The sequence below is a fragment of the Monodelphis domestica genome, chromosome 5 (genome assembly GCF_027887165.1).
Source record: "Monodelphis domestica isolate mMonDom1 chromosome 5, mMonDom1.pri, whole genome shotgun sequence".
NCBI lineage: Eukaryota > Metazoa > Chordata > Mammalia > Didelphimorphia > Didelphidae > Monodelphis > Monodelphis domestica.
This window is the reverse complement of record NC_077231.1, coordinates 278494411-278518969: the sequence shown is the minus strand read 5'-3', so window position 1 is coordinate 278518969 and position 24559 is coordinate 278494411. Positions and strand designations below refer to the sequence as shown.

Here is a 24559-nt window from a genome sequence, read left to right as displayed (position 1 = left end):
TGTATTGGTTCCAAGGGTTAGGCAATGGGGGTTAAGTGACTTGCCCAGGGTCACACAGCTAGGAAGTGTCTGAGGCCACATCTGAACCCTGAATCTCCCGTCTCTGGGCCTGGCTCTCAACCTACTGAGTCTATCCCCTTCAGTACTACATCAATGAATATAGGGCCCATCAAAGAGAAAAGAGAAAATTATAGAAACAAAATATTGGAGAATTCTCACATAGAGGACAGAAACAAACCCACACACACACACCCTTTCTTTAAAAGAAAACAATTCAATATACACATTGATCAAATGAGTAGAAATTTTATTCAGAGAATATAATTCTTCCCCATAAATTTTAAGTGCAAATTAATCAAAAAAATACTTCAGGCAAAATAAAATACTCTTGAGTGTGCACTTTACTGTCTTATTCCATGATTACGGATACCAAACATTCACAGGGAGCCCACAGGGTACAGTGATCCCTAGAGGCATTAGGCACTACAGGGTTTTGTTGGGTAGACTTGGCTCTTGAACTTTAGGGGTTCACAATTTCAAGTAAAACCAACCCTAACAATTAATATACACGCACACAAGTATGCACACACATACACGCACATAGCCAGGCACTCAATTTTCCAATCAGTCTGTGTAAATAATCAATTTTAGATTCATTAGATTCTATAAAAACAGTCAAGAGCCCAAGAGGATGACCCTTCTGGAGACATCATGGACCATCCAGCCTTCACACTGCATTGATCACATTCTAGGACTTCTTTGAAGATGGAAGGACGTTGAGCACAGGCGTGTCCACCATCTCCACAAAACACTTGCGGGGATCTTCACAGGGAGATTTCTCTAGTTCCAACACAGTGATGTTGTTTGGGGAAGATGTAACAAGTATGTGTCTTGGGACATAGAGAGTGACCTGAGGGCCACGGGCTGGCCAGTAGCGTCCAAGATTAAAGCCATTGATCCATACCTGTCCCTGCAAGAGAGAGAACAGCCACTGTTAAAGTACACCAAGAAAAGGAAACAGCTTCTGAAGGAGATCCTGCTGGTGATAAGGGTTAATAGCCTGGTCATCGTCAAGTCTCTCTGAGCACCTACTCTCCCATAAAGAGATGACACACACTGAGGGCTTGAAATGCCCACATGAAGGAGAAACTCCAGGCTGTGGGTGAACCTGTGAACCATGATCTTGGAACAAGGCATCCTGTTGATGGCAAAAGCATTTGATCTATCCCACCAAAAATAACATCTGAAAAGTTACCCTGAATTTACTTCAACTTTGGAGAAATAAAGATGGCTCATGGCCAAACTCAAGAGCTATCGGGTGCCAAGATAAAGCAGAGAGAAGGGGACTAACCCTGAACATCACTCCCCATGCCCTGGGAACTGTCCTGCTGGACTTAGAAGCTTTCCTGGATGTTCCCTGTGCCCAAAGAGATCACAGGTTCTTCCTCCTAGGAAAACTAAGTCAAACTTTCTGATCAAAAAGACATTTTATTTCCTGTTCTCTCTTCCTAGGAACAAACAGGCTGCAGATTTGTCCATACTTTATCTCTTTTAAGCAATAAGAAATCCCTGTGAGGCAAGTTGAAAGATATTATAATCCCCATTTCACAGATGGAGAAAACTGAGACTGAACAAAGTCAACTGACTTGTCCACAGATAAACTCCAAGGTATAATTATTGTCTCCATTTCTCCTTCCACTCAATCCTCAGTCCTTTGCATTTAGATCTCATCACTCAACTGAAGCTGCCCTCTCCAAGGTATTCAATGATGCTTAAAATGTGAAGTGTAAGGGACAGTAGATGGAGAGCCAGGCCTAGAGATGGAAGATCCTAGGTTCAAATTTGGTCTCAGACACTTCCAAGTACTTAACCCTAACTGCCTAGCCCTTATGACTCTTCTGCCTTAGAACCAACACATAGTATTGATTCTAAGACAGAAAGCAAAGGAAGAAGAGCCACAAGAAAAACTTCAACAAAATGTGAAATTTAAATGCAAAAATAGGCAGCAAGGTGGCACAATGCATAGAACTCTGGGCTTGGAATCAGGACAGCTTGAGTTTAAATATGGTTTCAGACACTTATTAGCTATGTAACTTTGGGCAAGTCACTTTACTGTCATTTGTCTCAGTTTCCTAATCTATAATATATGGGTAATAACAGTACCCACCCTCCATAGTACTTGTGAGAATCAAGTGAGATATGATTTATATTACAGGATCAAAGAGAATGCACATTTTACAGCCCTTTGGGTATAGTTGTCTTCCAGAATGGTTGGACCAGTTCACCACTCCACCAACAATGTATTAGTGTCCCAATTTTGCCAGAATGAGATGGTATCTGTAAAGTGCTTAATAAACATAGCGCCTGGCTCATAGTAAGTGCTATGGAAAATAAGGGGGTGTCCCTCAATTTGGGAATGGCTGAACAAATTGTGGTATATGATGTGATGGAATACTGTTGTGCTATAACAAATGAAGAATTGAAGGATTTCTATGAGAACTGAAAGATCTCCATGAACTGATGTGGAGTGAAACAAGCAGAACCAGAAGAACATTATACATAGTAACTGAAACATTGTACGATGATCAAATGTAACTGACTTTGCTAGCAAAGCAATGATCCAGGACAATTCTGAGGGACTTATGAAAAAGATGATATCCACATCCAGAGAAAGAACTATGGGAGTAGAAACCCACAAGAAAACATATGATTTGTCACTTGTTTAATAAGATTTGGGGTTTTCATTTTAAATGATTACTCTCTTACAAAAATGAATAATATGGAAATGGGATTGAGTGATAATATATGTAAAATATGTATAATCCAGTGGAATTGCTTGTCAACTCCAGGAAGGGGGAAGGAGAAAAACATGAACCATGGAAGAAATCTTAAAATAAAATTTAAAAAATCTTTTAATGTTATTGGAACCTTTATCTTCTGTCTTAGTATCAGTTCTAAATCAGAAGAGCAGCAAGGGCTAAGTAATCAGGGTTAAATGCCCAGGGTCAGATAGCTAGGAAACATCTGAGGTCATATTTGAACCCAGGTCTTCCCAACTCCAGGTCTGGCACTCTATCCACTGTGCCATCTAGTTGCCCCCATAGTAAGGTCTTGTGGACAGCTATTATCAGAGGCACGATTTGACTCCAGTGTCTCAGTTCAGATCATGAATTCTTTTTCCTAGGAGCAGAAGGTCCAATCCACACCATCAGGGGACCAGATAGGGCAGGGGTGTTTGCATCTCTCAAAATACCAAAGCAAATATCACCATGGTTACCTGTCATAAAAGAATCAGCGGAGGATCGCATCACTTCCGGGGTGATTAGAAACTGACTGTTGGAGCTCAGTCATTTAGAAAAAAAAAAGGCTAGTTTCACAGTTTGAGGATTCTGAGAAGTATTTGCCTTGCTTCTTTCTGTAGGAGTTATGTGCTATCTTGATCCATGGTGAAAAGGTGTGCATGCTGACAGCTTTTATCACTTAAAAAAAATCTGCCTGTGGCTTGTTTTTGCCACAGCAGAAATGGAGGTACCAGAGCAGTCACCCCACTTCTTCCATCAAGAGGAAAGGACCTAAGCTGAAGCTGGGTGGCTCAGGAAATAGAGCCAGGCCTGGAGACAGGAGGTCCTCAGTTCAAATCTTCTCTCAAATACTTCCCAGCTGTGTGACCCTGGGCAGGTCCCTTAAGCCCCACTGCCTAGCCCTTACCGCTTTTCTGCCTTGGAAACAATATACAGTATTACTTTTAAAACAAAAGATAAAAGATTTTTTTAAAAAGAGAGAAAGACTTCCATGAAGGGAGATTCAAACTGGAAACACCTTTGCCCAAGAAACTAGAATGTGGGGCATCTTCTTCTTTGGTTGGCTTTAACCTACTGTACCAGAACTAGAGGCCCTGGTTCTTGCTCTTATGGAGCTTTGATCAGTCTAGTCTTGTTAATAATTGTAAAGGAAACCAATCATATTGAAATAAAGATAACTTTTTCTCATCCCAGTTTATGGGTTAGTTTATGGATCTCCTGAAATCTATTCCTATCCATGGATCCAAAGGGTCCATTAACTCCAGGTAGGACTACAAAGGAAATACACACACACACACACACACACACACACACATTCAAACACACTCATATACATGTATACCCTCAGAGATCCACCTATACATATATCTTCATGTTTGTTCGAAAACAAATTTACGAGGATTTTAGTTACCTAATTTAGAAATAAGATCCTCGAGTTGTGACTAAGGGTTCTAGTGCATCTATGTGAACTTGGGCAACTCATTTCCTCAGTCAAAAAGCAATTTATAAGACAGCTAGGTGAATCAGTGGCTTGAGAACCAGGACCAGAGATGGGAGGGTCCTAGGTTCAAATCTAGACTCCGCTAGATTTGCTGTGTGACCTTGGGCAAGACACCCATTGTCTAGTCCTTATCACTCTTCTGCCTTAGAACCAATACCCAGTATTGATTCTAAGACAGAAGGTAAGAGTTTAAAAAAAAAAGTATTTATAAAACACTTTCTCTGTGCTAAGAAATGTTTGAAGCCAGTAACTGAGAAGCTTAACTAGACCTCAGCTCCTTGTTGAGTAAAATGGATTGGATGAGATCATTTCTTAAGTGTCTTCTTGAGGCACTGCTAGTATTTCTTAATTAAAAGAATGATTCTTCCATTAAAAGGCATTCCAATACAGGGTGTCCCAAAAAGCTTGAGTCTATGCTAAGGCTTTAGGTATATCTTGTATTTATTGTCTAGATTTTTGTTCAATAGGCATGATTATCTTTAGCCACCATTCAGTTGTTCAAATGAATGTTAGTTCCAGGAAACATATGACCTACTTCTGGGCTGATTTTTTTTGTAAGTCTGCTAACTCAGAGCCTCAGATTTGGAAGGGACCTTTTCCAACCCAACCTTCTACATCACACCTGACAACAGCTCTTTGAGGAAGGATACCTGTTGAGGAAGCCCCTTCCGTCGAGTCAGCTCTGTCAAGACACTGAACCTAAAATTGTCTCAACAATTTCCACTCGCTGTTCTCCTCCAGTACCTGGAAGAAATTCCTCTTCTAAATCACCATTTTTTAAATACCTGAACCACTTCCCCTAAATTCTATTTCTTTCAAACTAAACATACTCCACTGTTCCATCTGACCCTCACATGGTGTGATCTCAAGACTCTTTACTAACTTAGATGTCCTCCCTTTGAAGACTCTTGATTGAATATTTCCTGAAATATTCTATTTCAAATGTGGGCTGGACAGGGTATAGGGTACAACAAAATTAAAAACCACTATCTTTAGTGGTTCTTCTAGACACCCTGCCTGTCCATGGAGACTGCATTGCATTTGCCAGGCTCTTACAGAAGATATCCCAAAAGAGGGTGCTTAAAAGTGCTCTAAGGGGGCAGAGCTGGGTAGCTCCATGGATTGAGAGTCAGGCCTAGAGACAAGAGGTCCTAGGTTCAAATCTGGCCTACATACATACACTTGATCCCCATTGCCTAGCCCTTACCACTCCTCTGCCTTGGAACCAATACACAGTGTTGATTCTAAGATGGAAGGTGAGGGCTTAACAAAAATAAATAAATAAATAAATAAATAAATAAACTACTCTAAGACTTTTGGGACATGCCTTATTAGAGTCATTCATGTTATGGTACAAAAACAGTTGACTTGAGGAGTCATGGCAGCCTTGGTTCAAGTCCAACTTTTGAAACAGACTGGCCTGTGATCCTAGGTACCGATCTATATTGTCATCAGGAGTTTCAAGAATTCTGATCGGTACAATGGCAAACCAGGGCAAGAGATCCCAAAATGAAGGATGCTACCTGCTTCTTGAAAGACTGATTTATGTCTCAAAATGGAGAATGAAAAATATGGTTTTTGGCCTACAGGGAGATTTGCTAAGTAAATCTTTACTGAAGGTTTTCCGTTTCTCTTTTTTTTTTTCAGTAGGAATGGGAATGCAAGAGGGGGAAGAGAAAACAAATGTTTATTAATTGAAAAATATGTTTATGAATTAAAAAAAAAACAAAGGTAGTTTCCTCATCAGGAATGACATCAGCAATGAAAATCACAGGCCTGATTTTTTTTTAAACTCTAGTGATTCATATTCACTTCGAAATCCAGTAAACCTACCAGATCTAACCACATCTTCCCCAGCTTTAGCTTGCAAAGTTGACTTTTTGAACACAATTGTAAGACTTTCCATTTATCCATATTCAATCTTTATGTTGTTAGATTCTGTGACCATTCACTTGACATAAAATGACATTACAGTGGATCATCTAGACTAGTAGTTCTTAAACCTAGGGTCCATGAATTTGCTTTTTAAAGTCTTTTGATGACTTTTAAAACAAATATTAAAACAAGTTTAATGATTTCAGACTGCTGATTTAGAAATAAGATTCCCGAGTCGTGACTCCGCGTTCTAACTCATGTAAGTAACCTTGATGATTGTATTTGTTTTTTCTTTATTTCATTAAATATTTCCCAATTACATGTCTAAAAATTTCAATATTAATTTTTAAAAATATTAAGTTTCCCATTTCCCCCCCTTCTGCTTCTTCTCCACCCAAAAAGAAGTGGAGCAATATAATATTGTTTATACATGTGAAGTCATGCAAAATGTATTTCCACATTTGCCTTGTTGCAAAAGAAACTACACACTCACAAACAAGAAAAATAAAGATTTGGGGGCAGCTGGGTGGCTCAGTGGATTGAGAGTTAGAGCCAGAGATGGGAGGTCCTGGGCTCAAATCTGACCTCAAGACACTTCCTAGCTGTGTGACCCTGGGCAAGTCACTTAACCCCCATTGCCTAATCCTTACCACTCTTCTGCCTTAGAACCCAGTATTGATTCTAAGACAGAAGCTTAAACAATAGTTTTTAGCCTCACTATACATTCAAAGTTCTTCTGTTTTCTCTCTAGATATAATAGCTGTTTTCCATCATGGATCCTTAGATTAGATATGAACTGTCTAGGGTTAATGACTATTTCAATGTAACTGGTTTGCTTTGTAATCCTATTTTATTTTAGTCACTTAAAAATCTTTTGGGAAGGGGTCCTTAGGTTTGATCAGACATTGTCAAAAAAGTTCCTGACTTAAGAAAAGGTTAAGAATCCTACCTATTGATTGACCCCCTCATGAATCCTGTGGCACTTTAATCATTCAATCAACAAGCATTTATTATTGTATAATCTGGGCTAGGTCCCCGGTGACTCAAAGACTGGAGTCATCCCTGACCTCAAAGAGCTCATAAGTCAAAGGATTATATAATTCTCTGATGAGATTATCTAATTTGATCTTTAAAGGAAATAGTTAAAAGCAAAAGCTCCCAAGAACTCATTTTGAATCAACTTTCAAGGAGAAATTTTCAGTCAATGAAAGCCATTTTCTTTTGAAAAGCTGGTAAGAAAGTAGCATTGTTGCCCTGGGCAGATTATAAAAATTAAATCCTATCTTTTGCAAAATTGCATCTTAGTATCTGGTTCCGGATATTTCCTATTGCTGTTTATCTAAGAGTCTAACAATTGCTTCCTTCTAAGAGGAGAATGTTGTATTTCTTAAGTCTGAGTCTAATAAATCCAAATAGATAACAAAAGGAAAGGCACAAGTTTCCAGAAAATCAGTTCCCCCTCCTCTCTACAGTCTCCCCAGACCTGGGCATAATTGACTCAGATCACTTATCTTTGCTTTCTTGCTAGACGTACAATTATTTTTTAGAACTCAGAATTCTGGAAAAGTCTTGAATATTATTTAAGAAAAGAAGACAGAATTTTTTAAAAGCCTCTCAACCATCTAAAATATATAGAGATGACCAAGCGCTCAAATGTGCTTTGAAGAGCCTCTTAAGGCTGCCTGGGTTTAGTTATTCTCTTACACAGTTTTAAAAGACTCGATTTCAAACTAATACATCTTTATTAAGGACCTACTATGTGCTCTATTGCTATGGTAGACACTGAGGATTGGAAGAAAGAAGAAAGCAGAGCTGGTCCTTAGCAGATTATTAGAAACTGCAAATATGAGAGGGATGAAGGCCTGTGTTAAGAAGGCAGGAATCCTGATAATGACCATAAGTACCAGCCTCCTTGGCCACACTTGAAAAAGTTGTTGTCTACACCCGATTCGCCCACTCTTGGATCAGTTCCTCCTCTGAAACTGCTGGTGACCACTGCTAAATGAAGAGGCCTCTTCCCAGGGCCGAGCCATCCTCTCTACATTTCTAATTCTTTGACAACTTGGACCAATGTAGTGATAAACATTAATTACTTCAGAAGACAGCAGAGGTCCTCGATGAGAGGAGTGGGGAGTGGGATGAGGTGGGGGTGAGTTGGTGGAAAATAAGACAGTGGCATGCAAAAAAAGAGAAAATGAATAAAATATAAAAATAAAAAAGAATAATACAGGGCAATTTCATTACTACTTTGGTGAATTAAAAAACTAAACTATATGTAACAGGCAGTTTCATATACAGTCCTTCATCCCCCCCCTTAACAAAACCTATTTTTTTACCAAAAAAAAACTTCCTTGACTTCTATCTAACACTCCCTCCAGAGTTTCCTCTTTTCTTCTGTGCCAACATCTTCTTCTCTGGCTCCCTTACTTCTTACAGATGAACCTTCTCAAAGCTTCTATCCTCACCCATTTTCTCACCTCCTTCATTTCTCCCTTGGCATGTCATTTTCATGCAGAGAGTTCCCAAATCTAAATGGCCAGCTATTTGTGATGTCTCTTCTAAGCTGAAGACTATCATCTCCAAACCTAGATGTCCTGCTGGCACCCACAAGTCAACCCATTAAAAACTGAGTTGATTATCTGTCCCCCAAACCTGCCTCCTTTGACTTTACCAAGTCATCCAATGAAGATTCAATCTCTCTTGTTCAATTTCTTTTGTACAAAACCTCAGAATTATCGTAGGCTCCATGTTTCTCTTGAATCCTCTGTATTCAATGGGTCTCCAAAACTTGTTGAATCTATTCCTAATGGAATATTACTCCCCTCTGTCCCTTCCACTCTATTCCCACTGTGACCTCCCTATTATGGTCCTCATTAGTACCAGACTTAACAATTCTTTTTTTTTTTTAACCCTTACCTTCCATCTTGGAGTCAATACTGGGTATTGGCTCCAAGGCAGAAGAGTGGTAAGGGCTAGGCAATGGGGGTCAAGTGACTTGCCCAGGGTCACACAGCTGGGAAGTGGCTGAGGCCAGATTTGAACCTAGGACCTCCCGTCTCTAGGGCTGGCTCTCAATCCACTGAGCTACCCAGCTGCCCCCTAGACTTAACAATTCTAACAGGATCAAAGGCATTATGACGAAGTGGGTAGAAGACTGACTTTAAGAGTCACCAAGACCCAGACTTAAATCTTACTGCTGATGCACAAAGGTGACTATGGACAAATGGTTCAAGCATTTCTCTAAATGACAAATTATCATTTGTAAAGATGGAGGGAATTTCCTTACCAATGGTTCCCTATGTCCAGACAATAACTAAATCTACATGGTCACATTACCCTTTCATGGCTCCCTATCATCTTCCAATTAGTCTAGTATCCAAGACTCTTCACAGTCTGCCTTCACTTCCATATTTCTGACTCATGCCATTTTGAACTTCAGTCAAACTCAACTTGGCATCACCCTACAGTGTCCAAAACTTTCCCACCTTCTCTTTCTTCTTGCTCCTTCCTGGCTGGGATAACCCTTCAGCCATACCCAATAGACCATAATCCTACCCATTCCTGAAACCACAGCTAAAATGCTAGCCGTGCCTTCTTCTCTGATCCCCTAAGACAGGGAAATTCTTACTCCAGAGCCTTTTTGTTATCCCAGCTCTGATCCACTCCTATCATTTTGCTATTATAGTTACACATATGTGTATGTGTGTATGGATACATAACATTTTAGTTGGATATTACATGTATATCTTAGGCACATGCTTATAGATATTCATGTGCACATAAACATATGCATACATACAAATATGCATATGGATATGATGTGTGTTGCACATAAATACATATGGGGGAGCATGCATACAAAAATGTGCGACACATAAATGTACATAAAACATATCTAAAACACATGGCTATGTGAACATATGAATGATTTCACTGATACATATTTAATATCCCTACAATGCATATAAACATACATGCAAGTAAAATATACATAGAGGTTCACATGTGTATGTATGAAAACATATAATGTTGAATGTGTATATGTATGCCTGGATACCCACAAATATCTGCATTTATATTTCAAGCAATAAAATTCAGGCACATTTATGTAAATTCACATATTCATACACATATGCATGTTCACATTCATATGTATTTATAGACACACACACACACACACACACACACACACTCCTCCTAGAATTCCATGCAATCAGGGATGATCTTGTCTCATCTTTTATTTACCCCAAATCCTCGCACAGTACTCCAGCCAAAAGTTGGACAGAACTTCATCTGGCCTAAGCTAAGACAAGGTAGCAGTTCTGCACAGAGAGGGCTTCCAAGGCCTCCACCTGCTAACCCAAGCTTCATCTACCCCCATCTAAAATGCTGATGGTAAAGATAAGCTGGAAAAGCACCAATTGTGTGGGCAGAAGTTGGTGACTTTTTTTATTTCCTTCGTGGTCAAACTTCCTTTCAAAGCTCATCATCTACTTCACCCAAAATGGAGACTTTGAAGTTCTCATAAAGTTCTGGATAAGTTCTCATAAAAGGAAAATAATAAATCTAGATAGAGGGACTACAAGAGAACCAACATGGCACCCGGAATCAAAGACTGGGCTCCGACATTAACTACCTCCCCTGGGGGATCTTGGGTCACCGCATCGCCTATCTAGGCCACTTGTTTCCTCCTCTGTGAAATAAGGTTAGTTTTGAGGACCTCCGAGGTCACTTCTAGTTCTAAAGCTATGATTCTACAAAAAGGCTGGCCTTTCTAAAGAGGTGATGTAAGACTGAGAAGATGAAACCTTTTTCCTCTACCTAATAACACAAGCACCAAATGTCACAGAACAGCAATCCAGGGAGCTAATGATGCTATTAGGCATCTTAGGAAAGAATCACTCCGGATTAAAAACAAAAACATTGACAACTTTAAAAAAGTGAACTGAAAAACATTTTAGTAGCAAGTGATTTCTTTTCAGGTTTATAATCCATCCAAATCTTTTTATCTCACTGCTCATCCTTATCAGTTATTTCACTCATTGAATAAAAGTTTTAGTTTTTTTTTAATAGCAGCTGAAAGGATGGGGGAAGGAGGACATGACAGGGATGGGCCAAATAGAGTAACTGTTTGCAATAGAACTGGATCTCTCTGACTAGTGGGGGGGGGGGGAGAATGGACAACTATACGTGTGTGCCAGGATGAAACATCCTCAAGGATTGTAGAGTTGTTGAGTTTTATAAATAAAAAGGAATTCAGAGGTCTAACCTTTTAGTTTTACAGATTCAAGAATGCTCAACTATTAAATCCACAATCATGGGAAATGGGCAAAATCTGCTCCCAGGAGAATCAACATTAAACATCTCTTTCATACTCTCATCTCAAGAAAAATCAAGCAATTTCTTGTCCTTTTTCATATCCTGGCTGTCAAAGTTCAAATCAACAAACATATAGTAAATGTTTATGATGTTACCTAAGCACTGTGCTAAATTCTGGGAGTTTTTAAGTATTAACAGTCTGGTAAAAGCTACAGATCTCTTCTAAGAATGCTTTTTTTTTTAAGTTATATATTTGTTTTTAAGAAATTCGCATGAGGGAAATGCTAAATTTTAGTTTCAGGTTAATAAAGATGTAATTTTTCCCACCCAAATTCAAGGATCTCTTCAGAATCTATTCTTGAACATCAGGTTAAGAATCCTTGCTTTATTTATAATCATCAAAACAATTTAGTACTAGTTTTAAAAATAGAGGCTACTCAGGGATTTGGTTTGTGAGATAAGCCATTCTTTTGACCAATGTACTGAGTCTCTACTCAAATTGATGGGCTGGTGTTCTTCACTTTATGTTTTGATCTTCTGTGTTTCTGAGCTTATCAGTTTTGGATTAGAAATTACTTTAGAATGAAAGATTTCATTGTTTTACAGCTTACTATTGCTTAGACTCTCAGCCTGGCTTCCTTGATTTAGTGTTAGAAGAAGAGCTCAGGCACTGTTGAAGATATGCTAATAAAATGGAACCACATTATAGAAAATCAGGGCTTAGAAATTTGGAAATTAATATAAATTGGAAGTGCGTGTGCATTTTAAAGCACTTCAACTTTCTCTCTGTTATTTATAGCAAGCCTAAAATGTTTAACCTAAACCAGATAGTGCTCAGTACTCCAAACTGCCTTAGAAATAGGGAAGCTCGTTTTTGTGTTGAATTGATAGAAGTTAGAGAAGAAAGACCACTTTATGGCTGTTGGTGCTGCCTCTCGGGAAAAAAAAATACCAACTTGTTCTTTCTTATTCCTGGCTTTTCTCAGTGTGTGAAATTTCTATTTTTTTAATAAAATTTGATTTCTTCCAATGAATTTGAAATAAAATCTTTGGGACAGTAGTAAAAAAAAAAATAGAGGCTACTCAGTGGGAAGGATTAAGCACAAAATATAAAGAAGCAAATAAGGACAGAAGCTAATGTCTGATGTGTAAGGGGAACCCCTACCTCCCAGGATCGGGAACTTTCTGCTCATCCAAGCCAGCCCATTAGTGACCCAGAACTAGGGGTTATGGATCCAGGTCAGAGAGATTCTGACACTGACAACATATACAGATCCCTTTTGTTTAAACAGAAAAGCAAACAGCAAGTCCCAAGTTGATCATACCTTGTTCCAATTGGGAAACTGGATAAAGGTGTCCTGAGGCAAGTCTGGAATTCCAGTAGGAATAGAAAACTGACCAACATAAAAAGTTGGGAGAGACGGGCTGGAAGGATTATTGCTCCAAGTTTCATGGCTCTCCAAATTATTCTGCACTGCAGCATCCAAATTCAGTGGGAACATTGACCAGTCTTTGAGCATAACTGACCCAAGGGTTAAATTGGAAATCAAACCCTATAAAGAAAAATTAAGGGAAGAAAAAAAGATGTATTAGGAAAGGAAAAGTCTCAATCATATGACTGAATTCAAATGCAAAATTTCCTGTGAGGTAAATTAGAATTTCTGTGTGGTATAATGGATAGAGCTGATCTTGAAGTCAGGAAAACCTGGGTGGTTCAAATCTTGCCTCTGAAACACACTGGTTTCACGCTGTAAGAGCCTTAAGTCCCTTAACCTTGGCCTTCTAGGCAACTCTCTAGACTATAGTCTGACCTGCATTGGGAAAGTAAGAGAGAATCTCTTCTCCTGGGATCCCATCACACCAAGGGCATCACAGATCCATTGTATCCCCTAAGAAATCTAAAATCCACTTTCTTGTAGCCAGCACTCAAAAAGTAGACCAGTCAACGAATGAATAAGATCATCCAACCCAACTTAATGTCTGTTCGGTTTTGGAATACTTGATGTCAATCAACAAAACCCTCCATTGTGTCCTATGACAAACTTGGTAAGGCACTATGCTAAAGGCAAACAATCCATACTATCATGGATTTTTGATTCTGATGGAGGAGACAACAAGCATATATGTATGTATATACACATGTATCCACACATGTAGATAGATGTGACTACACAAAATAAGTATTAATTATAAATAAATAAAAATAAATAAAATGATGCTTTGTCTAGTGTGAAAAGGAAAAGGAGGGAGAGAAATACCTAAGAATTTCAATGTAACAAATAAATAAATTTAAAAATAGAAACAATAATGAATAGAAACAAAATCTATAACAAATGAGGGTATTACATACTGACATAACTATTTCATAAATATAGTATAAAACAATTTCTAATTAAAATTTAAAATATTTACCAATGAAACCTATCAATTTGTATATACAAGCATTTCAAAATGCATAATTCTACTGTAAGTATACTTTTTTTTTTAAACCCTTACCTTCCGTCTTGGAGTCAATACTGTGTATTGGCTCCAAGGCAGAAGAGCAGTAAGGGCTAGACAATGGGGGTCAAGTGACTTGCCCAGGGTCACACAGCTAGGAAGTGGCTGAGGCCAGATTTGAACCTAGGACCTCCCATCTCTAGGCCTGGCTCTCAATCCACTGAGCTACCCAGCTGCCTCCTTGTAAGTATACTTATATATATATATGTATAATATAATAAACTCATGTATACATCTATAAGTATGCCACAGGTTATTCTATGTTTATATTTATAATTTATGAATATAGAAGAAAATATGAATGAGTATATACAAAATATAATATAATTCTAACTATTCATACATGAGTATATTATAAAATATTGCATATTATGTATATAAATTATCAAAATAGAAACAAGAATAACAAAATAGATACATATATATGGAATGAATAAAAGATAGTTTGAGGAGAAAGAGAAGTAGCCTCTGGGGGTCCAGGTCTTGAAGAGAAACACCCAGGGAATTCAAGAAGAGGAGGAAAAGCATTCCAGATGGCAGACAGAGCACAGTGATGAAGGAATGTCTTTATGGAAGGAGATTTTGCTCCCACATGATACCTCTTCCCCTTTTTTTGGCAAGAGGTCAGAGTATGCTCCTCAAGAAATGAGCCAGAGGCAGTGACTACTAATATTGACTTCCCCTTGCCCTCCCTCAGGAAAAAGCAGAGAACATTTCCTGGTTCTCCCCAAATCACCACTGGATAAAGATATGATTGCATTTGAAAGGAAGGAGAAACAAAGGCAGTGTGAGAGGTCATGTATACGGTGGTCAAAACCCAACCTTGGGATAACCTACCCTACATTCAGACTATTTACCATTCTGAACATATGACCATTGTTATCCATGCCTGGAATTCTTTCCCTTCTCATCTTAGTCCCTTAGTTCTAGGAACTTGGGATTCAAGGATTCACCTCCGAATGGAGAACAGATTAGCTAACGCATGGCCCCTGTCCTTTCTTTCTGTTATTGAGTCATTTAGGTCATGAGTAATTCTTTGTGACCCTATTTAGGATTTTTTTTGGCAATATAGTAGTTTGCCATTTCCTTCTCTAGGAATGGCTCAGTGGATTGAGAGCCAGGTCTAAAGATGGGAGGTCTTGGGTTCCAATCTGCCTCAGACACTTCCTAGCTGTGTGTACCTAGGCAACGTATTGAACCCCCACTGACCAGCCCTTGAAAACAATACACAATATGGACAGAAGGTAAGATTTTCTGAAAGAGAGAAAGGCAGGACAGGATCATTCATAATGACAAAGAATAACTGGCCTGTGAAGGGAATAATGGATTCAGAATCCAGGTATGGGTTCAAGTTCTAGCTCTCTGGGTTATTGAGATCAAGTTATTTTACCTGTCTGGACCTGTTTCCTCCTCTATAAAATGGGAGTTATCTTTCTTTCCATAAGCACCTACTAAATGTGCCAGTACCATGCCAAGTGTTGGGGATACAAATACAAAACATAAAGCCATATTCCCTGGAGTCTCCAGGAGAGTAGCTCATTGGACTATTTTAACTCACATTTCTAGAGCTAGGTTTGTAAAGAGATTATTTATTTTCATTATCTAAGTCATTAGAAGTTCACAAAACCCTTGACAAGTGCCACCTCATATGATCCTTGTAACCATGATATGAGGTAGATGCTATTATCTCCATCTTACAGATAATGAAACCTCAGGTTGGATAAATGACTTGACCACAATCACAAAGCAAGAAAACATGAGACAGGATTTGAACTCAAATCTTTTTGGCTACAAACCAGAATTTTTAAGCACTCTACTAAAAGGTGCCTCACTATGCAACAGAAAATTGTGCATTTATTAAGTGACTCAGGAAAGCCACGTGTTTTTCAGGTAGAATGAGCTAACCAGCAGGCACAACCACAATGGCCTGGCTTCCTCCCTTGCTTCCTTCCACCCTAAGAGTTAACTCAATAACAAGTTGGGCATTCTGTACTTATTGTTCAACTTTCCCATTATCTCAGGGACAAAATTACAAATTTCGAAAACAACACACTTTTAAGGTGGCAAAAACAGATGTTCCCCAAATAAAGTGTGCAAAGAGTGTTACTTTTCTTAGAGGGCAGGTTCTTTTTTTAATGCTCAGAAATCCTGAGATGTTCTGCCAACTTCCTGACCCGCAGCTTTAATCATGAGAGAGTCCAAAAGAATTCTCAAGTTACCAAGCAAGGGCCGACAATGTTTTATTCAAAAACTGAGGTGGCTGTAAGGACAGGAATTCAGAATAGGACAAAGTTCAAGAAAACCCATTCCTCATGCTGAGACTCAGAAATAAGGAAGGCCAGCCCACCTTATGGCTTATCTGAGTCATATTGGGCACCAAGTGAATGAACAAAAAACCCAAGCTCAGCTCCAGGTTGGCTGACCTGGTTCAGCAACAAGGAGGGTTCTAAAATGGAATTCTCCTATATTTGGACAATTTTGCAAAGTTAAACCTTATATACAAAAAATTATTTGAATCTCAAATAGGCAGAATGCCACAATAGAGGTGGAATTAGGGGATGTGAGTTCAAATCTCCATTCTGCCACTGGGCCTTCAGGGCCTTGGTCACTTCTCTGGGATACAGGTTCCTCCTCTATAAAATGAAGGAGGCTAAATTTGAACACTGAGTAGGTGGTCCATTCCAATAATCTGGGAAAACTGCTAGGACTCAACTTCTTCATTCTTGAAAAGAAGGGCTTGTACTAGATGTCTTCCAAGATCCTTCTCATTTCTCTATAAATGAATCTTTCCACATAAAAAAGATCTCTCCACATTGATATAACATGATATAACATTCACTTCACTCAGGAAAAATGTTATTTTTTTAAACCCTTACCTTCCATCTTGGAGTCAATACTGTGTATTGGCTCCAAGGCAGAAGAGCAGTAAGGGCTAGGCAATGGGGGTCAAGTGACTTGCCCAGGGTTACATAGCTAGGAAGTGGCTGAGGCCGGATTTGAACCTAGGACCTCCCGTCTCTAGGCCTGGCTCTAAATCCACTGAGCTACCCAGCTGCTCCCAGGAAAAATGTTATTTTGAAGGCCTGGCCAAATCTCAGATCTGAGAGGTGGCATGGCTTCATGGATAAAAGGCTAGTTGAAGGGCTAGAAAGACCTGAGTTCCAGTCCAGATGCTGACACATATCAGCTATGTGACTCTGAGCTAAGAATTTAAATAGCAGGAGTTAATCTATTTAAGAAGGGCATTTCTCTCACCTAGGGATTCTCTATACCACTGAAATCGCAGATCTCCAGGGTGATCTCTTTTTTTATCTTCATCTCTTTATGTTCACTTGCCCCCATTATAATACTCATCATGGTGTGGAGGTAACAGGCTGCCTCTCCCAAAAGGAAAGGCTCTTGAGGGAGTACTTGACCAGCAATAGACTACATTGAAGCCCAGCCTCACTAAAAACAGGAAGCCCATTACCAGAAAGCCAGGAAATGAATTTTTTGACCATGACAACCCATGAAATTGTCCCTACATTGTAGTGTAGCTTTGAACCTCCCAGAATGTTAATGCTGTATGGATAATTCTTAAGACATAAGACTCCAAAGTCAAAAACTAGGTCAAGAGTTGGGTTCTTGCTGAGGTTACAAAGACTAAGTGTAGATAGTCATTCAGTCAGCCAAGAAACACTTATCAAGAGCCAATATATGCCATGCACTATGCTAGGTACTGGTGCATAGGCACAAAACCCCTGAGATGACTGAATGGTTGATCCCCGATGAATTGAATTACTGAACAAGTTCCTCAAATGACCTAACTTTAAGCTCACCTTAAAGTCATTGATGTCGTGTCCATAGTTGATTCTCCCCAGGTTTTCTACAAGCACATCCAGAATGTCACCAGCTTTTCCAGTTATATTTATGGAGATCACCTTATTTCTCTCAAGAACTCCTTGGGGGACCTACAAATTCAATGCCAAATAAGAAACAGCTCAGTCACAAAGATCCATCTAGAAGGCAACTACCATGATCCCCCAATTATTCTCCCACCTTATTCCCTCTCTTGGTGTTCCATGTTCCATTAGCTGCTGGTAGAGGAGAGGCTTATTACCCTGCGGCCACTATCCCAGATAGACAGATAACTGAACAGACCTAAACATTTCTAGGCTTAATAAAGAGAAATAGAATAATTTTCTCCAAAATGTGAACTATTCCAATCCCACAAACAATGAAATCATCGAACTTGATTTTGGACCAGTAAACAATCCGTTTGTAAAGCACCGGACATATCATCTCCCATGAGCCTTGCAACAACCCTATGAGGTGGACATTACAAATATCATTCCCATTTTAAAGATCATGAAACTAAAATGTAGAGACTTGCCTATGGCATAGAGCTGAAAAGTATAAGAGGCAAAGTGGGAAGTACTGATATACCAGTTCCTGGTCCAGCTCTTTAATTAGGAGATGAGCTAGAATAAACTTCTAGGTAAGAAGAATAGTTTGTAAGAATGCACAGAAATAGAAGAAGGAATATTGAGTTCAAGGAATAAAGCGAAAAGCTGAAACCAGATTATGGAGAGCTTTAAACACAATGTTGAGGAACTTGTATTTTATACTAGGGGCAACAGGGATCCAATGAAGGATTCTGAACAAGGAATAACAAAATTAGACTTTAAGGTCATTTGGGCAAGGGTCTGAAGGATGGATTGGAGAGGAGACACAATTGGGAAGCTCCTGCAATAGTCCAAGAACCTCAGCTGGGGTTGTATATGGCTACATGAATAGAGAGAAGGGGATGGAACTGAGATCTTAGTAGGGAAAGAAAAGAGCAGGTGAGGGAATGAGTGAAGATGATTTCTATGACGTTAAGGACCTGGGTGAGTGGGAAGATGATAATGCCCTAGACAGAAATAAAGAGTATGTTTAGGTGGGAGTTAGTTCTTTTTTTAAACCCATACCTTCATAGAATCCATAGTAAGTAGTAGTTTCAAGGCAGTAGAGTGGTAGGAGATGTTTGTGTAGGAAGACATTATGCATCTGCTTAGCCCAGGAAATACTGAGAAAGACTAAATCCAGCAAAATCTCAAGAGGGGAAAAATACATTTTAGTAGTCAGTTCTTACCCCATTCACAGAAACATAGGCTCGGTCATGGACTCCATTGAGGGGTGAAGAAAGGGGCACTGGTTCACTGCAGTTTTTAGGAAGTGTTGTTCTGTAGAGCACGAATCCAAAATACTGGAAAGAAAAGAGCAAAAATCAACAATTCTTGCAATTAATTGAGGGGACACTGAGTAATAAAGGTAGAAAAAGTAGCCAATCAATGAACCTTTATTGAACATTTACTATCGAAAAGAAGTCAAGTAGTTCTTATCCTCAGGGTGCCTAAATTCTACCACGGGGTATAACATGTCCAGATGAGTATATACAAGCAAGTCAAAGTATAGTATTTCAAGGTTTCATGGGGAGACCAATAGTTTTAACCAAAATCTTTACCTTGTTCTCAGGGATTTGCTTATATTTTATTAAAGTTTAACTAATGTCTTACCTGCTTAATGTGAATGTTTAAAAAAAACTCCTACCTTCAATCTTTGAAGTGATACTAAGTATTGATTCATACTAAGTAACTAGATACTAAGATACTAAGTAAAAAGTATGTTAATGGTTAGGCAGCTGGAATTAAGTGACAATCAGGATCACACAGCTAGGACTGTGGAACCCCTACCACAACCATGACCAAAAAAGGCAACTAGTTGGTTCTGTGGATAGAGACAGAAATGGAGTCTGGAAAATCTGGTTTGAAATGAGAGTATGGGCACAATAAATAGCATGTTGGAGGAAATATAAATGGGTGTAAGGAAAACAATTTGAATTATACCCAGAAAGACAATAAACTATGCATCCATTGACCTAGCAATTACTTCTAAGTCTATACAGCAAAGAGATCCAAAAAGAGGAAAAAGGCCTTGGCGAGCAAAGGAGGCAGTGAGAACACTGCCTCAAAATAGAAGGAAAAAAAAGAATGGCAATGAAATATTCTTTTAAAATACACAGAAAAGAGGAAAAGAATGACAGATTTTTGTACACAGCTAATAAGAATCTGATCTTCTTGGATAAATATAATTTATTATTCATTTGCAAAGAAATCATATATTATTATGGTACATGTTATATTATTGTATGTAAGAAAATAAAATGTACATATAAAAAATAAACACAGAAAAAAGAAGGGCTTTCCAAAGAAGATACAGTCAAGTAGGAAGTGATAGAAGTATTAAATTAAATCAATTTTCCATAAAATTGAGATTTACAATGGCACATGTAATCCATATTTTTCTTCTTTATATAAGGGAAGGTGTATGTTTGCCAATAATTATAAATTAGGAAGTGGAGTATTCTAGGAGACTGAGGTGAGAGGAAAGAGAGCATTCCAGGCATAGAGAATGGGATATGGAAAGGGATGGTATGGAGAATGGAATGGTAAGAGTAGGGAATAGCAAGTAGGTCCACCAGAGGGAAGCAAAGAAGAAGGGAAAGAAAACTATGATCTCAAAACTGCTTTGTCATACAAGGCATCCCAAGCTCTATTAGCTAAAAACTGCATTTTTATAGTCTTATGAAAAAAGGATTTACACTTGTTCTGGCTCAACAAAAAAGGGGGAATGGCTGAACAAATTGTGGTATATGTTGGTGATGGAATACTATTGTACTCAAAGAAAACAGGGAGGAATCCCATGTGAACTGGAACAACCTCCAGGAATTGATGCAGAGTGAAAGGAGCAGAACCAGGACAACACTGTACACAGAGACAGATACACTGTGGTACAATTGAATGCAATGGACTTCTCTACTAGTAGAGATGCAACGATCGAGGACAATTCTGAGGAATTTATGAAAAAGAACACTATCCACATTAAGAGAAAGAACTGTGGGAGCAGAAACCCAGAAGAAAAACACCTGCTTGATCACAAGGGTCAATGGGGATATGATTGCAGATGTAGACTCTAAGCAATCACCCTAGTGCAAATATCAATAATATGGAAATAGGTCTTGATCAATGGCATATGTAAAACACAGTGGAATTGTATGTCGGCTATAAGAGGGGGATGGGAAAGGGTGGGGGGAGGAGAAAGAACATAAATCTTGTAACCATGTAAAAATATTCTAAATTAATTAATTAAAATTTTCCAAATTTAAAAAGGTGGGGGGGGGGCACAAAATAAACCTACCAAATCAGCTCCCCTAGACTTCTAAACAATCTTCAAAGAAATAAATATTTCCTTCTAGACCAGGGTTCTAACTGTTTTTGTGTCATTGACTTCTTGGGCAGTCTGGTGAGATCTCTGAACCTCTTCTCAGAATAATGCTTTAAAATGCATAAATATACATAGGATTATAGTAATCAAACAAAAACAAAAACAAACATCATGGCCCTAGATGAAGAACCCATTACCCTAGAAAATTCTCTTGTCATATATATTCACAAGACTCATCAAAATGGGAAGTCAACTCTCAGACCTCATTGAGGGGAAGAAACCTCTAGAGGTACTTCTAGCATAGGAGAGGAAGATGCCGCAATACCTGCAAAGCCATAACCACGTCCCCAGAAGCAGAGAGGGAAAATCCCTTCAGTGTCTGCGGCACAAGGCACAGGAACTGAGTGTGCTAAGGCTTGCTTTTAATGTTACCTTTTTTACTTAACTCAATCCCACAGATGTTTAAGTATCTACTTCAGTTAAGACACAGGGCTAGGGGAAATAATAAAAAAGAAATGTCATCGATTTAGAACTAGAAAGGGCCTTGATCAATGGCATACGTCAAACCCAGTTTAATTGCTCATTGGCTACCATTCCAGAAGGTAAGGGTTTAAAAAAAATCTTTTTAAATAGAACTAGAAAGGGTATTAGAAGTCATTTAGTCTAACATCCTCATTTGACAAATGAGGAAATTGAAGCCCAGAAAAGTCAAGCAAATTTATCCAGGTTTATCCCAGGAATAAATACTTACAATCAAATCAGGTCTGCTAAGTTCAAATCTAATGTTCTATCATACCATAGTTGCACATTTATTTTTGTACCCACTTGAAATTCTATGGGTCCCAATGAGATCTAAGGCACTTTTCAGCCTGTAGAGAGTCTCAGAAACATTGAGGTAGGGGACAGATGGAATTTCCTTAAAAACCATCCTATGGGAGTGGCAGGAAGGAAGCTAAGTGGATATAGAAAGCCACTCTGAGAGATGGGAGGTCTTGGGTCAAAAGCTGGCCTGTGTGACCATGGACAAGTCATATTTGACCACTAGCTCTTCTTAGTATCAGTTCTAAGACAGAACTTCCCTTTTTGCCTAATAATGAAAGATAATCACTTGACTTATAGGGAAAGACCTGAGCTTGGCAGGATGTATACCTTATAACAAAAGCTGTTTTATATTTTTCCAGGATACATCCATCTCACCTGACCCTCATGAGAAGCCCTCAAGGAAAGTGGGGAAAGTATTTTACCAATGGGGAAACAGATGCCACACATCTAAGAAATGGCAGAGCAGTCCTGGAATGATACTCAAGTTCAGGAAGAGTGTCTGCCTCAACCTCATCTCTTCCAGGTTCTTCATGAGAATAACACCAAGGAACGGTCAACAACAACGTACCAACAGACATGGCCTTACTTTTGTCACCAGAGTCCATTCTCCTCCTGGAAGAAGGCTAACAAAACCAGAATTCCCATCCACACCTATTGCTTTGACTCCTACAGAAACATCCAAGAGTGTGTGTAAGAATCACCTTCCCCCACTTTCCTAAGTAAAATGAAGTATATTTTGGGGCACCTAGATGGTTCAGTGGATAGAGGATGAAACTGGGAATCAGGAAGACATGAGTTCAAATAAAGTCTCATATCCTTATAATCTGTGTGACCCTGAGCAAGTCACTTAATCCTGTTTGTTTTAACCTTCATCTATAAAATGAGCTGGTACCAATATGACAAACCCCCAAGAAAAAGGGAGCAATCAAATTGCCCAAGGTGGGGGCAAATGGGCCCAGGTCAGATATGGAGCAGATCAGACCCCACTCCAACCAGTAGTAGGATCACTCTATAAGTGGCTACTGTGTTTGCAGCCTGATTGATATAAAACAAAAGAGAAACTAATTCATGTGTAGTTATTTCTAGTATCATGGAAGATTTCCTACATTGAGCATTCAAATGAGGTAAATGAACACAAAATAAACAGTATGTGTAGGGGAAAGAGTACAATTAAAAATAGAAATAAGTTTAGGAAAAAGATGACAAGCTTGGTTTTAGAATATAAAGTTTAAAGAATCATTAAATAATATGTCCATGTAGAGATGTCTGGTGGGAAGATGGATTGGCTATATATTTTCAGAAATGATCTGCCTACAAGAGATAACTAAAAAGCTATGAGAATAGATGAGACTGTCATGAGAAAAGAATGTAGGAAAAATAGAAGGCCAAGAAACAAGGCTTGGCAAATGCCCATGTGATGAAGACTAAAAAGGAGCAATCAGGGAAACTAAGAGAGCAGGTAGGAGCATGGAAGCCAAAGAATGAGAAATTAGCATGAAGGAAGCAGGGTTGGATGCTACAGAGAGGTCATGAAGGGATATGGCTTGAAAAAAGTCCCACAGCCATTGGAAGGTGAGAAGGGAGTTTCAGAAGAGCCATGGGGGGATAGAGGGCAGCAGACTCATGAGGGTAAGAAGGTGGTGGAAAGTGAAAAAGTGGAGGAAGCCAGTCTAGACCAGTCTACCTAGAATCTCTACAGCAAAAGGGAGCAGAGATGATACCATGAAAGTGTAGGAGGGTCAAGACAAGATTTATTTTTTTAGATTGTTTTGATTTTTTGCTTTAAGGATAGAAGAGACTTGGACTTTTTTTTAACACAGAGGGAGAAATCATTACAGAAGGAGAATAAAAATGAAGCAGGATAATGACCAAGAGAGGAAGTTCTTAGAGAGGCAGAATGGGATGGTATCAAGAGTTATGAGAAGGAGGATTAATTTGGAAAGAAAGGTATTTCATCCTCTAAAACCAACAGACAAAAGAGAGCCAGGCCTAGAAACAGGAGGTCCTGGGTTCAAATCTGACCTCAGACACTTCTTACTTCTTAGCTATGTGATCTGAGAAAGTCACTAAAACCCACTGCCTAGCCCTTTCCACTCTTCTGCCTTGGAATCAATACATAGTATAGATTCTAAGATGGAAGATATGGGTACTAAATATATATATATATACATATAAAAATATATACACACAAATATATATATATATGTATATATACACACACAAATATATATAAATATATATGGGTCACTACTGATAAGCATTTTCCATCTAAATTCTGTTAAGCATGCCCTTTGATAAACCAAGGTTACAATCACTTCATGATGAGACACTAACAAAGATACTAGTCCAGAATGAGTTGTAGTAAGGAAAAGGCATTCTACAGTAAATGAACCAAAAATGAAATCCTGTTAAAGACCATGATTCAATTGTATTGGTTTTTTCATCTTTCTTCTGTAAAAAAAGTTGTTATCACGGATAGTTTTGGGAGAAGGAAAAT

The 24559-nt window shown here is 38.7% G+C and overlaps 1 protein-coding gene across 2 annotated transcripts in view; it reads right to left on the bottom strand.

Annotated features, from left to right (window-relative positions):
* Window positions 1-290: 290 nt before the first annotated feature.
* Window positions 291-24559, bottom strand: part of GLB1 (galactosidase beta 1) — an 80254-nt gene continuing 55985 nt past the window's right edge. For both annotated transcript variants that reach the window (XM_007505034.3, XM_007505035.3), the window contains exons 13-16: window positions 19109-19222; window positions 17814-17945; window positions 12822-13049; window positions 291-970 (exon numbers count right to left, since the gene is read on the bottom strand). In XM_007505034.3, the coding sequence (XP_007505096.2) occupies window positions 749-970; window positions 12822-13049; window positions 17814-17945; window positions 19109-19222 (696 nt within the window). In that variant the 3' untranslated portion in view covers window positions 291-748. The remainder of the gene's footprint in view (window positions 971-12821; window positions 13050-17813; window positions 17946-19108; window positions 19223-24559) is intronic.